At 39.0% G+C, this 15533-nt stretch overlaps 1 protein-coding gene across 25 annotated transcripts in view; it reads left to right on the forward strand.

Moving 5' to 3' along the window:
• The window catches only part of HELZ (helicase with zinc finger), a 171979-nt gene that overhangs the window by 120272 nt on the left and 36174 nt on the right, over positions 1-15533 (forward strand). For all 25 annotated transcript variants that reach the window (XM_044744239.2, XM_070482122.1, XM_070482119.1 and 22 more), the window contains 3 exons: positions 9574-9625; positions 10409-10599; positions 12324-12531. In XM_044744239.2, the coding sequence (XP_044600174.2) occupies positions 9574-9625; positions 10409-10599; positions 12324-12531 (451 nt within the window). The remainder of the gene's footprint in view (positions 1-9573; positions 9626-10408; positions 10600-12323; positions 12532-15533) is intronic.

Genomic DNA, 15533 nt, shown 5'->3' on the forward strand with positions numbered 1-15533 from the left:
CTTTTCATGTGTCTATTGGCCATACGTATATCTTCTTTGGAGAAGTGTCTGTTCATGTCCTCTGCCCATTTTTTGATCGGGTTGTTTGTTCTTTTGTTGTTAAGCTGTGTGAGTGCTTTGTGTATTATGGAGGTTAACCCTTTGTCGGATAAGTAGCTTGTAAATATTTTTTCCCAATTAGTGGGCTGTTTTTTTGTTCAATCCTGTTTTCCCTTGCCTTGAAGAAGCTCTTTAGTCTGATGAAGTCCCATTTGTTTATTCTTTCTATTGTTTCCCTCATCTGAGACGTTATAGTGTCCAAAAAGATTCTTTTGAAACTGATGTCAAAGAGTGTACTGCCTATATTCTCTTCCAGAAGACTTATTGTTTCAGGCCTAATCTTTAGGTCTTTGATCCATTTTGAGTTTATTTTGGTGAATGGTGAAAAAGAATGGTCAATTTTCATTCTTTTACATGTGGCTGTTCAATTTTCCCAGCACCATTTGTTGAAGAGACTTTCTTTTCTCCATTGTAGGCCCTCAGCTCTTTTGTCAAAGATTAGCTGTCCATAGATGTGTGGTTTTATCTCTGGGCTTTCAATTCTGTTCCATTGATCTGTGCACCTGTTTTTGTACCAGTACCATGCTGTTTTGATCCCTGTAGCTTTGTAGTATGTTTTGAAATTGGGGATTGTGATGCCTCTGGCTTTGTTTTTCTTACTCAGGATTGCTTTAGCAATTTGCGGTCTTTTGTTGCCCAATATGAATTTTAGGATTCTTTGTTCAATTTCTGTAAAGAATGTCCTTGGGATTCTGATTGGGATAGCCTTGAATCTGTAGATTGCTTTAGGTAGTATGGACATTTTAACTGTGTTTATTCTTCCAATCCATGTGCATGGAATGTCTTTCCATCTCTTTATGTCGTTGTCAATTTCTTTCAAGAAAGTCTTGTAGTTTTCATTGTATAAATCTTTCACTTCCTTGGTTAAGTTTATCCCAAGGTATTTTATTCTTTTCGTTGCGATTGTGAATGGGATTGAGTTCTTGAGTTCTTTTTCTGTTAGTTCATTGTTAGTGTATAGAAATGCTACTGATTTATGTATGTTGATTTTTATACCCTGCAACTTTGCTGTAGCTGTTGATTGTTTCTAATAGTTTTCCTATGGATTCTTTGGGGTTTTCTATATATAAGATCATGTCGTCTGCAAACAGCGAGAGTTTTACTTCTTCATTGCCTATTTGGATTCCTTTTATTTCTTTTTCCTGCCGAATTGCTCTGGCCAACACCTCCAGTACTATGTTGAATAGGAGTGGTGATAGTGGGCACCCTTGTCTTGTTCCTGTCCTCAGAGGGATGGCTTTCAGTTTTTGTCCATTGAGTATGATGTTGGCTGTGGGTTTGTCATATATGGCCTTTATTATGTTGAGGTACTTTCCTTCTATACCTATTTTATTGAGGGTTTTTATCATAAATGGATGTTGGATCTTGTCGAATGCTTTCTCTGCATCTATCGAGATGATCATGTGGTTTTTGTTTCTCGTTTTGTTAATGTAGTGAATCACGTTGATTGACTTGCGGATGTTGAACCATCCCTGTGTCCCTGGTATAAATCCCACTTGATCATGGTGTATAATCTTTTTGATGTATTGCTGTATTTGGTTTGCCAGGATTTTGTTGAGGATTTTTGCATCTGTGTTCATCAGTGATATCGGCCTGTAGTTCTCCTTCTTTGTGTTGTCCTTGTCAGGTTTGGGGATCAGAGTGATGTTGGCTTCATAGAATGTGTTAGGGAGTACTCCATCTTCCTCAATTTTCTGGAATAGTTTGAGAAGAATAGGTATTAAGTCTTCTTTGAATGTTTGGTAGAATTCTCCAGAGAAGCCGTCTGGTCCTGGACTCTTCTTTTTGGGGAGGTTTTTGATTACTGTTTCTATTTCTTAACTTGTGATTGGCCTATTCAGATTCTCCATTTCTTCCTGATTCAGTTTGGGGAGGTTGTAAGAGTCTAGGAATTTGTCCATTTCTTCTAGGTTGTTTAATTTTTTGGCATATAGTTTTTCATAGTATTCTCTTATGATCCTTTGTATTTCTTTGGTATCTGTTGTGATTTCTCCTCTCTCATTCCTAATTTTATTTATTTGAGATTTCTCTCTTCTTTTCTTGGTGAGTCTGGCTAAGGGTTTGTTGCTTTTGTTAATTTTTTCGAAGAACCAACTCTTTGTTTCATTGATCCTTTCTACTGTCTTTTTTGTTTCAATATCGTTTATTTCCGCTCGTATTTTTATTTCCCTCCTTCTACTGACTCTGGGCTTTGTTTGTTCTTCTTTTTCTAATTCTGTTAGGTGTTGTTTGAGGTTGCTTATGTGAGCTTTTTCTTGTTTAGTGAGGTGAGCCTGTATTGCAATGAATTTCCCTCTTAGGACTGCTTTTGCTGCATCCCAAATGATTTGGTATGACGTGTTCTCATTTTCATTTGTCTCCAGATAATATTTGATTTCTTCTTTAATTTCTTCAATAATCCATTGTTTGTTCAGTAGCGTGTTGTTTAGTCTCCACATTTTTACTCCTTTCTCTGCTTTATTCTTGTAGCTGATTTCTAGTTTCATAGCATTATGATGAGAAAAGATGCTTGATATTATTTCAACTCTCTTGTATTTATTGATGCTTGCTTTGTTTCCCAAAATATGGTCTATCCTTGAGAATGTTCCATGCGCACTTGAGAAGAATGTGTAACCTGCTGTTTTTGGATGAAGTGTTCTATATATATCTATTAAGTCCATCTGGTCTGATTTTTCATTTAATTCTATTATTTCCTTGTTGATTTTCTGTCTGGATGTTCTGTCCATTGGTGTTAATGGGGTGTTGAGGTCCCCTACTATTATTGTATTGTTGTTGATGTCTTCTTTTAGTTTTGTTAAGAGTTGCTTTACAAATTTTCGTGCTCCTGTGTTGGGGGCGTATATATTTATAAGTGCTACGTCTTCTTGGTGGAGAGTCCCTTTTATCATTATAGACTGTCCCTCTTTGTCTTTCTTTATCTGTTTTACTTTGAAGTCTACTTTGTCTGATATTAGTATAGCGACACCTGCTTTCTTTTGTTCATAATTAGCTTGGAGTATTGTCTTCCATCCCTTCACTCTGAGTCTGTGTTTGTCTTTGAGGCTGAGGCGTATTTCCTGGAGGCAGCATATTGTTGGGTCTTGTTCTTTGATCCATCCTGCCACTCTGTGTCTTTTGATTGGAGAGTTCAATCCATTTACATTTAGAGTGATTATTGAAATGTGGGGGCCTACCGCCGCCATTTTATGTCTTGTTTTCTGGTTCTCTTCAATTTCCTTTGTTTCTCGTCCCATGGTTTAATCTGTTCTGATGGAGAGCTGCTACTCTCTGTTGTTGTCCTTCTACTTATCTCCTTTGCTCTTGGTTTTGTAGCCCCTTTCCTTTTTTTGATTTTTCAGGAATTAGGGTTTTCCTGAGCATTTCTTGAAGAGGAGGTTTTGTGGCAATGAACTCCCTTAATTTTTGTTTATCTGGGAAAGTTTTTATTTCTCCATCGTATTTGAAGGATATTTTCGCTGGGTAGAGAATTCTTGGCTGCAGGTTTTTGTCCTTCAGATTTTTGAATATATCATTCCACTCTCTTCTAGACTGTAAAGTTTCTGCTGAGAAATCTGCTGATATCCTGATGGGTGTTCCTTTGTAGGTTAATTTCTTCTGCCTGGCTACCCTTAGTATTTTCTCCTTGTCGTTGACTTTTGCTAGCTTCACTCCTATATGCCTTGGGGTTGGTCTTCTTGCATTGATAAAGTTTGGAGATCTATTGGCTTCTGTCACATGAAGTTCCATCTCTCTCCCCAGGTTTGGGAAGTTCTCAGCTATTATTTCCTTGATTAGGCTTTCTGCCACCTTCTCCCTCTCTTCTCCCTCTGGTATACCTATCATCCTTATGTTGCATCTCCTAATTGCGTCAGATAATTGTTGGAGAGTTTCTTCATTTCTTTTTAGTCTTAGTTCTCTCTCCTCCTCTGCCTGCAGCATTTCTGTATTCCTATCTTCCAAATTGCTAATTCTTTCCTCCATATTATCGGCCCTACTGTTCAGTGCGTTTAGATTTTTCTTAATCTCCTCTATTGTGTTCTTCATTTCCAGTATTTCTGTTTGGTTCTTCTTTATAGTATCGAACTCTTTTGTGACATAGCTCCTGAACTCGTTGAGTTGTCTATCTGAATTCTCTTTTAACTCATTGAGTTTTTTAATGATGGCTGTTTTGAAGTCAACATCATTTAGGTTATATATTTCATTGTCTTTGGGATTGTTTTCTGTGTATTTGTCATTTTCCTTCTGTTCTGGAGATTCAATATATTTTTTCATATTGCTTGATGGTGTAGATTTGTGCCTCCACATAGAGATAGAGTTTAGTTACTGATTCCACTTGTTTCTACTGGTGTGGTGGGGGAACAGCTGTTTATACCGCAGCAACCAGGAACCCTCTCAGCTGTTGCTAACTGGGCCTGGGCCCCTCCTCGTAGTCACAGTGGTCCTGTGGGTTCCCTCTTCAGCTATGGGGGCCATCACAAGGGGACTTCAGACTGCTGGTGCCTACTGTTGCAGACCATCTAGACGTGCTCCCTCCTTAGGGTTTGCAGCGGTGTTATGGGCTTTCCCAGCGGCCAGGGGCAAGATCACTTAGATTTGCAGCTCTGTCACTGTCGGCACCCACAAAATCTCACTTGTCCACTATGGGTCACAGCAGAGCTATGGGCATCTTCTGCAGTCTGTGGTTAGCTCACCTAGCTATGCTACTTTTGTCCCAGGGTCTTCCAGCCTTGTGGTTGCCGGTTGGGTGCTCTCTACTAGTGCTGTGCAGAGGCTTTCGCTGAGGCTACTGTGAGACTGTAGAGTTTCCCCCTGGGCCACGGAGCTGGGTCACTGGAACTCTACCCAGCCCCAGTCCTCTCCCCCAGGATCTCGGGGAGCCCCTTGCCCTGTCTGGGGGATAGCCGGAGACCTTGATTCACTGGCAGCTGGCTGGCTGCTGCCCTGCCTGGGATTCTCCTCTTCAGGACCCTCCCGCCACTGTGGGTGCTGGGAAGGGCGTCTCCGCTATTTGCGGGTAGAGGCTATGCCTGCTGCCAGGATGGAAGCCCAGAGTTTCCCCCTGGGCCGTGCCGCCGGCCGCTGGCCGCCAAAACTCCACCCAGCCCCAGACCTCTCCCAGGAGATCTTCAGTAGCCCCGTGCCCTGACCGGGCGATAGCCGCAGTCAGTGGGGCCAGCGGTGGCAGCTGGCAGGCCACCGCCCCGTTTGGGATTCTCTCCGGGAGCCTCCTGGCGTTATGGATGCTGGGAGGGGCCTCTCCGCTAATGGCAGGTAGAGACTTTGCCTGCTACCCGGATGGAACTCTGGAGTTTCCCCCCGGGCTGTGGAGCTGGCCGCTGAAGCTCCACCCAGCCCCAGTCCTCTCCCAGGAGGTCTCCGGTAGTCCCGAGCCCGGATTGGGCAACAGCTGCAGTCTGTGAGACCAGCGGCGGCAGCCGGCGGGCTGCTGCCCTGTTGGGGATTCTCTCTGGGAGCCTCCTGGCATTGTGGATGCTAGGTGGGGCCTCTCTGCTAATGGCGGGTAGGGGTTTTCCCTGCCGCCTCTGGTGTGTAACACTGGAGCTTCCCTCTGGGCTTAGGTGTAATTGCAGGGGGCTTAGGTAGGGCTCTGGTCACCTGTTTCCACTGTTGCTCCTCTGGTGTGCGCTCCCTCCTGCTCTTGGTGTGTGGTGATGTTCTGGGGGCGTCTGCTGGAAGAAAGCCGCTTGCAGGTACTAGGCTGTTTGTGGGTCAGGGTTGGAGAGTTTTCACCTATCTCCACCTCCTCCCGGAGGGAAGTCTGTCCGCCTTCTGATGTATAGCAGCGTGGGTCTCTCAGGCGTCTGAGATGCTATATGGATATCCTTTGTTAAGCGATGAATGTCCAATTAGTTGTAGATTTGAAGGGGGAGAGACAAAGAAGACTACTCACACCGCCATCCTGGATCTGTTTAATGTTTAACACACTTTTAAACACAGTTCTGTAGGTAAGGAATATTAAAAATTAGTATGGTTAATGTTAGACCAAGATTTAAACTCCCAATAGGATTTCATGTAGATGAAGTCATTAGAAGGCTGGATGGTGGTTAAAAATGATCCAGGATCTACTTCCTCAGGGCTATGTTTGGCAAAAGACATACCCTAGCTGTTTAGCAACCAAGTAACTTTATTCTCCTCACGAAGACAACAGTTTTGTGATTAGGTTTCACGAGGGTACAGAATGTTAGGGGATGGAGGAACAGGTAGTCCTAGCTAACACTTCATTGCCTCACTCTCTTTAGGCCTCATTTACAGTAAAGTGTCTGTTCCATGGGTGCCTGCAGAATTAGCACATAGAAGAACAATGTTCTTGTCTTCATTTTGCTTAAACTCCTGGGCACATGTGGGGAGCAGTATTTGGAAGCTTTGCTAAAATGAAACATTCATTTGCACACCCTGTAAGAAGTATTCAGTGGATAGAAAATATTGACAAATTGATCCTCTGAAAAGACTATTGCATTATTTTATAGATTTTCATTTGTGAGTTGTTTTTCACTGTCTATCTCTAGCTGCTTATGTTGTGTCTCACTGTCCAGACATCAGAAAATGTGTCAGTTTTGTGTGCCTCAGTAACCTCAGTGCCCAGTCAGGGGTGGACATATGGTGGGTCCTCATAAACATTTTTAAAATGAGTAAGTGGAAAACAATGCAAAAATGAGTGAATGAAAAAGTAAATATTTGAATGAATAAATGGTTGAGTAAAAAGTCATCAAAAATAGATGATTTGGCTACATTTGCTTATAAAAATCCTGGCATTAACTGGCATTCTAGCGAAGGTACACATACTTTGGAAGATTTCTTAGTAAAAGTTTGGCATTATCACCGTGGAATGAAGTTTATACAGAGTCAGCTCTAGCTTACTGCTGCATTAGTGTTTTGTTTAGAAGCAACCAAACATTGCATGCTTTGTATAGACCTGGCACACTTACTACTTCACAGTTGCATGCTAAGTTGAAATGTCCTAGAGGAGTTTTTCCTATATAAAATTGTACAGAGTGCTGAATTATACTTGTCGATATACCACTATCTTGTTATGTGATCGGCCCAAAGTTACCTTTTTTTTTCTGAAAAAGATTAGCCCTGAGTTAACGTCTGCTGCCAGTCTTCCTCTGTTTTGCGTGTGAGCTGCTGTCACGGTATGGCCACTGATAGACAAGTGGTGTAGGCCCACACCCAGGAACTGAACCCGGGCTGCCGAAGTGGAGCACACTTAACTTAACCACTAGGCCACAGGCACTGGCCTCCAGAGTTGCTTTCTAATTTAGTCTGTCACACAGCACCCAGAGTGCTCATGTATATTGTCTGGCATGCTTCCAGCTTTACAGTATAGGATTGCCCTAGACTGGTTACTCTTTGTATTGGTTTCCTAGTGCTGCTATAACAAATTAACGCAAACCTCGTGATTTACAACAACACAAATTTATTATCTCACGTTTCTTTGGGTCAGATGTCCAGGTGGTCTTGGTTGGTTTCTTGGCTCCAGGTCTCACAAGGCCAGGATCAGGGTGTTGGCCAACTGGGCTCTTTTCTGGAGGCTCTGGAAAGAATCTCCATCTAAGGTCATGCAGGTTGTTGGCAGAATGCAGTTCCTTGTGTTTGAGGAACTGCAGTTCCTCTTTCCTTGCTGGCTGTCAGCTGGGAGTGGAGCCATTCTTAGCTTCTGGAGGCTTCTCTCCAGTGCTTGAATGTGGCCCCTGCATCTCAAAGCCATCAACAGTGCGTTTAATCCTTCTTACCCTTGGAATCTCTATGATGTCCCCTTCTGCCACGTCCCTTACTTCCTCTTCTGCCACATCTTTCTGACTCCAACTGGAGACATTTCTCTGCTTTTAGGGCTCATATGATTAGATTGGGTCTACCCAGATAATCTAGGATAATCTCCTTATTTTAAGTTCATAACTTTAATTATAGCTGCAGTCTCTTTTGTCTCATAATGTGACATATCAATGGGTTTCAGGAATGAGGGCATGGACATCTTTGTGGGGCTGTTCTGCCTACTGCACTGACTAAATCACTGTTTTCTCGTGTGCTACACAATTGCCCCTGGTTGATGGGTCGTTAGAGGCTCAGAAATCTAAAGGGTTTGTTACCCTCTTGGAACTATCTTATCTTCTGCCTCTGTCACTAGCTCTCCTTTCTTCTGTCAGTGTATGTGCCCCTGGCTGCTCTAGTTGTCACTTCTAATTGGTTATGCTTCTGATCTTCTCACCTGCTCCTGCCATCTCTGCTGTCTGCTATTTTCTCCTTTTCACTTTTTCTGCTTTCTTCTGTCTGCTTTCCTTATCACTTCTCTACTCCTCAGAAGTTTGTTTTTTATAGCTAGTACCATACACTGAACATTCTCTTTGGGTTAGTAGACCAACTACAATTCTTTTTTTTTTTTTTTGAGGAAGATTAGCCCTGAGCTAACTACTGCCAATCCTCCTCTTCTTGCTGAGGAAGACTGGCCCTGAGCTAATATCCATGCCCATCCTCCTCCAGTTTATATGTGGGATGCCCACCACGGCATGGCTTGCCAAGCAGTGCCATGTCCGCACCCGGGATCGGAACCAGCGAACCCAGGCCACTGAGAAGCAGAATGTGCGCACTTAACTGCTGTGCCACCGGCCCGGCCCCTTACTTTTTAAGAATTAGTGCTTAGCTGCTCTTTCCCACCCATAACTAACTGATGACCATAAGTCTGCAGTGTTTAGTGCTGATCTGAATATTTAATGTTGCTGACAGTTAGATAGATAAACGAAGCATCGCTGTACTTTTGCTTTGGTCAAGATTGAATTTTTCTTCCTGCTAGACGTTATCTCTCCTTTAGTTTTCAGATGTAATGTACAAATAACAAATCTGTGTGTGTCTAAGGGTAAGTTGTATAATGTGCTACTTGTATAATGGCTTTGCGTGTTACATTTAGCCAATGGAAAGAGAAAAATATTTTTTAAAGACCAGAAATTCAGAACCATTGTCTTTTCAAATATTGTTTCTGCCTAAAAGTCATCATTTTTAGTGGTGACTAGTATATCATTATATGAACTTTAAAGTCCCATGAGTTATACTCAAAATATCAAAAATCCCAAACCATGTTTATATTCATGTTATTATTTTAGGGGTTCTTATCCTCAAGAATTGAAGACTGATATTTTTCCCTTGAAAAACAACTTACATTTTGTCATTTAGTTTATAGAAAAGCTATAAAGGAATAGAATTTGGGTTTCAGTCCCATTGCTTCTATATTTCTTTTTATTTAAAAAAATCGTTAAAAAAAAGAATTTTAAATATCCTTAATTTGAAGCTGAGAAATCAACTTGAGGCCTAGTGTTTAGAAAGAAAGTTGGCTCAAAACAGCCTAATGGTTATTAATTACAGACTCACAGTCTTTAAATTTTAATTGTTGTGTGTATGTAATTTGCGTTGGATTAGGAAAATGGTTATTGTTCTTTAATATTAAATGTTTAAATTACTATGCATTTCTTTTTTTCTCCAAAGGGGAAAAACCTCCATCATACCCAGAATGATCATTTCCAGAATGATGGAATTGGTAAGTGGAAAAATTAGCCCTAAAATTTCATCATTAGAAAGAGGAGGATGGGGAGAGGGATACACACACACACACACACACACACACACACACACACACACACACACCCACCCACCCACCCCCACTTTGGAACTCACTTAACTCTTTTAGTCAACACATCTAATCTTGTGAATGCTTTGATGTGTCATTTCTGAAAAAGGGTGATTTTGTAGGTACCAAAGTACATATCTAGAAGTTCTGAGGAAGAACATTTAAGCGTGCTATGCAACATGAGTTTTTGGAACATACTTAAATCCTACAAATGTTGGGTCGTACAAATTTCAAGATAAAATTTGTTTAAATAATTTAAAATGTTGCAGAATTATGCTTTTAAAATAATTGCTTAACCTTCGTTTTGTACGGGACTATGTAACAATTACAAGTTAGAACTTTCTTCTGAAGAATTGTATATATTTTCCTAGTCTTAGAAGAATGTTTACTGAGAGTATATGTGTGCGCATGGTGTTCTCTCTTGAAGGACCCATCTCTGGCTCTTTTGAAGACGTTTAAAATTGTGCTAGTTTATTAAAGAGAATACTTTGTATATCTCAAGCTGATTTTAGGGAAGATTATAAAAGTTGTTTTTTAAATATCCTTTACTCTTCCACACTGATAATCTTTTAATTATAAGATAGCTCATGGCAAACTTGGGAAACATATTTTGCTGTTGGATGATTTAAATTATTTTTGTCTGGGTGAATATGTACAGCTATTAAGTGCATCCATTCTCTGTTTATTTTTCAGTTCAGCCCAATCCTTCCGTACTTATTGGCAATCCTATTAGAGCATACACTCCTCCACCTCCTCTTGGACCTCACCCTAATTTGGGGAAATCTCCAAGCCCTGTTCAGAGAATAGATCCTCACACTGGGACGAGTATTCTTTATGTACCTGCTGTCTACGGAGGGAATGTAGTTATGTCGGTGCCTTTACCTGTAAGTGGACGTCTGAGATACTTTCTATTGGATAAAATAACAGCCCTTGCTAAAGTAGTGACTATCCCAAATAGTGTTCTAGCAAACTTTTTTTTAACTTTTCAATGCCTATAGGCTTCTTTTAAAGCAACTCTTATCTTTCACCTTCAAATTCTGAAATGACCGAAGAAATGTGAATTGCTTGCTTACAGTTTCGTACTAGATTGTCAATGGCTATGGAGAGATTTGTAAATTAGATGTTTTGATTGAGAAGCCTTTGTATTCTTTTAGCGTATGTTTACTGGGGAAAATTGGGCTAAAAGTTAACAGCTAGTAAATTGGTTTCTTGTTTTGTAAAGTGGTGTTTTTGTTTTATCTTTTGCTTTTTTACTCTTGTGTAATTCACTAACCCTCCCTAAGAAATACAGTTTAGAGGAGAAGACAAAGAGGCTTGGATTAGTCTACCTCCCTTGTATCTAAATTTATCTGAGAAATTCCACACCTATGAAATCTTACTGATACTTAAAAACATTATTAAATCTTTTCTAAGAATGTAGATTTCTAAAGGGCTTCCATCCTGTATAAAACCCATTTTTATTTCCTTTAAGATTTTTGAATATTTCTGTAATTTTGTTAATTTGCCGATATACCGATATTTCCAAATTCAGGAATTTTAGCCTAGAAAATATTTCTTTCATTTAAGGCAAGTACTGTAATTTCAGGTAGAGGTAATCATTTCCAAGGATCTTTGGCACTCCTGGGCACACCCCAAAAGTGGAAAAATGCCTGGCTGCAAACATTTTTCAGCCATGTTGGACATGATAGCTCACAATCACAGCAGCCAATGAGAATAACTGTCAGTAAGAAATATGTAATTCATGCCCACTCCCCACAGACTTTTGATTTTAGCTCAGTTATTTCTTCCCAGACAGCCCGGCAACATTATACATCATCTGCTTTAAATAGTAAGTCCCTTGGGATTTATATTTCATTTTACTAGATCAAAGAGGCTTTTAATATATAAAATTTCTGAGAGTCTGCATTTGACAGTTATATTATAGTAAAAATAATAGGGGCAGTAGCTCGGATGTCATTGTATTTATTCCTTTTATGTTAATATACAGAGATTATATATTTAGACACACCTAAAGAAATTTTCTGTTTCTGTGATTTAAGGGAAAGAGTTGAATTAATCAAAAGCATTAATTAAACTAATGGCGTGTTTGAAATTTGCCCACAATAAATGAACATTAAAAGATGTGATTAATCATATAAAGTTGGAATGTCAAGTTGGAAAGTTGAGTTGAGACTCCTTAGACTAAATTCTTTCTTAATTGTTTTCCTGTTCTCTTATCCAGTCTATTAAACTATGTAACTATGTAGATAGGACTTGAAAGAGAATTTTCATGGTAATCTGTGACATGTATACATTCATGTTGAGGGAAAATGATTCAAGACTATAAAATGATTTAATGCCTCAAGGAATAATCACCAATTTTAAGTCCTCAGTTTCTTCCCAACCTGAAGAATGATCACTTCTCCCTTATACACTAAAGATTCAGGGCTCCTTTTTTGGCCAGTTAAGGTATAGCAGTAGTTCTACCAATTGTTATTGTTAGCATCGAATTTGTCGTTATTCATTTTAATAAAATTAACGTCTCTGCGTGTTTGCTTTTTCCTAATCAACAGCGGTTTGCCTTCCAGAATGTACTTAGCACATTATTTTATTCCTTGTAATAACCTAGGTACCATGGACAGGATACCAGGGTAGGTTTGCGGTTGATCCTCGAATCATTACGCATCAGGCAGCAATGGCCTACAATATGAACCTCTTACAGACACATGGACGGGGGTCTCCTATACCTTATGGCCTTGGGCATCACCCACCTGTCAGCATAGGGCAGCCACAAAACCAGCATCAGGAGAAGGATCAGCATGAGCAAAGTCGAAATGGTGAGTTTCTTTGCTGTTCTCCTGTTCTTAAGTTGATAATATGCCAGGTTATCTCAATATATAAAGTTCCTTTAACAGTATGATTGTTAACTTGTTCATGCATTACAGACCTCTTTGAGAGGTCTTTGATTCTTTGAGAAAGATTCTTTGAGAAACTATGGATCCTCTCTCCAGATGATACAATATGTACACAGATACAAAATTTGCATGTAACCTACCACTTAGGATTGTTATTACCAAATTTCCTGAAAAATATTAAATTTTATTTAAATGGTAGTTGTTTAAAATTGAGACAGAAAACCCTCTCTCATTAAACATTTTTCTTGACCCAAAATATTTTAGGGGTATAGTAAACATTAATGCTACTGTGATGGTAGTTGATTTAAAGTAATTTTTTAATGCAAATCAAGTCTCTTGTCTATTAGAATTATAAATAAGGAAAAATGACCCACCCTATTTTTTTTTCCTCCCCAAAGCCCCAGCACATAGTTGTATATCCTGGTTGTATGTCATTGTAGTTCTGTGTTGGATACTGCCGCAGCATGGCTTGAAGAGTGATGTGTAGGTCATGCCAGGGATCTAAACTGGTGAATCCTGGGTTGCCAAAACGGAATGTGCGCACTTAACCACTCAGCCACAGGGCCAGCACCAACCCACTCTATTTTTTAAAGTCAGATTTATTGAGGTATAATTTATATACAGTAAAATTCACCCTTTAAAATGTATAGCTTGATGTGTTTTGACAAATATACGGAGTTGTTAATCACCACCAAAATCAAGATACAGGATATTTACATCACCTCAAAAAGTTCCCTCATACCTCTTTGCAGTCAGTCTCCTCCAGTCCCCAGCCCTTGACAGCCATTCATCTGACTTTTATCCCTGTACTTTTGTCTTTACTCTAATATGTCATATAAATGGAATCATAGAGTATGTTGTTTTTTGTGTCTGGCTTCGTTCACTTAGCTTAATGCTTTTGAGATTCATTCATGTTGTCTGTGTCAGTTGTTCCTTTTTACTGTTGATTAGTTTTCCAATATATGGATGCACTGCAGTGTTTTTATCTATCCATCCATTGATGGACACCTCAGTTATTTGTAATCTTTGGCTCTTAGGAATAAAGATGCTTTGAACATGTATATGAACATATGTTACATTTCTCTTGGGTAAATACCCAGGAGAGAGATTGCTAAGCATATTGTAAATACATTTTTAACTGTATTAAGAAACTGTCATACTATTTTCCAAAGTGGCTGAACCATTTTTCATTTCTATTAGTAATGTATGAGATTTCCAGTTGCTGTACATTTCTCATCAGCACTTGATATTATCAGTCTGTTAAATTTTACCCTTGCTATTGAGAACCTGATGGTATTTCATTGTAGGATTAATTTACATGTTCCTAGTTACCAATGTCATTGAGTAGTTTTTCATTGGGCTTATTTGCCATCTATATATCTTTGATGAAGCATCTATTCATATCTTTTGTCCACTTTTTTATTGGTTTGTTTGTCTTAAGTTATAAGATTCTTTATACATTCAAGATGCAAATCTTTAATTAGATATATGTTTTGAAAATATTTTCTCCCAAGATAATGGCTTGACTTTTCATTGCCTTAATAATATCTTTCAAAGATCTGAAGTTTGGTTTTTTTTTTCGGTGAGGAAGATTCGCTGTGAGCTAACATCTGTTTGCAGTCTTCCTCTTTTTTTGCCTGAGGAAGATCACTGAGCAAAAATTTGTGCCAGTCTTCCTCTACTTTGTATGTGGGTTTGCTGCCACAAGCTGTCTTGACTAGTGGTGTGGGTCTGTGCCCGAGATCTGAACCCATGAACCTAGGCTGCTGAAGCAGGGTACGCTGGACTTAACCACTATGCCATGGGGCCGGCCCCAGAAGTTCTGTTTTTGATGAAGTCCAGCTTGTCCCTTGTTTTCTTCTATGAGTTGTGTTATTGATAATGTCTAAAAATTTTTGCCTAATCCAGGGTCACAAAAATCTTCTTTTTTTTCTAGAAGTTTCATAATTTTAACTCTTACGCTAAGTCTGTTTTGAGTTAGTTTTTGTATATGTTGTGAGGTAAGAGTTTTTTTATTGTTTTGTTTTAGTTTTGCATATATACGTTATGTTTATATAAAAATATATGTTCAGTTTTTTCAGCACCATTTGTTGAAAACACTGTCTTTCCTCCATTAAACTAACTTGGTGCCTTTGTTGAAAATCAGTTGACCAGATACGTGAAGTTTCTATTTTGTTCTTCTGATGCAGATGTTTATGTTTATGCCAAATATGTCTTGATGACTATAACTTTATAAAAGTCTTGAAATAAGGTAGTATAATTCCAATTTTGTTAGCCTCTTTCAAAATTGTCTATTTCAGATCCTTTGCATTTCCATATGCATTTTAGAATCAGTTTCTGCAAAAACACCTGCTGGGAATTTGATTGGAATTGTATTGAATCTATAGGTCAATTTGGCAAGAATTGACATCTTAACAATACTGATCTACTGAGTCTTCTGATTTATGAATAGGGTATATCTGTCTCTCTCTTTTTTAAGGTCTTTAACTTCTTACAGCTTTTTTTTTTTTAAAGTTTTCAGTGTACAACTCTTGCACATATTTTGTTAAGGTGAAAGCTTACATTAATATAGGTATTTAGTGTTAAAATTTTCCTCCTCAGAAGTGCATCCCACAAATTCTAATGTTGCATTTTCATTTCATTCTGTTCAGCACAGTTTCTAATTTCTCTTGAAATTAGATTCATGGATTATTTAGAAAGGTGGGCTTTAGTTTCCAATTATGGAAGATTTTATCAGAATGTTTCTGTTACTGATTTCTACTTTAATTCCGTTGTGGTAAGAGAACATATTTTGTATGACTTGAATCTTTTTGAATTTATTAAGATTTGTTTTGTGGTTCAGGATATGGTCTGTCTTTGTAAGCATTCCTTGTACACTTGAGAAGAATGAGTGCTCTATAAATGTTAATCAGGTCAAGTTGGTT

This window comes from Equus asinus, chromosome 13 (assembly GCF_041296235.1).
Source record: "Equus asinus isolate D_3611 breed Donkey chromosome 13, EquAss-T2T_v2, whole genome shotgun sequence".
NCBI classification, from domain to species: domain Eukaryota; kingdom Metazoa; phylum Chordata; class Mammalia; order Perissodactyla; family Equidae; genus Equus; species Equus asinus.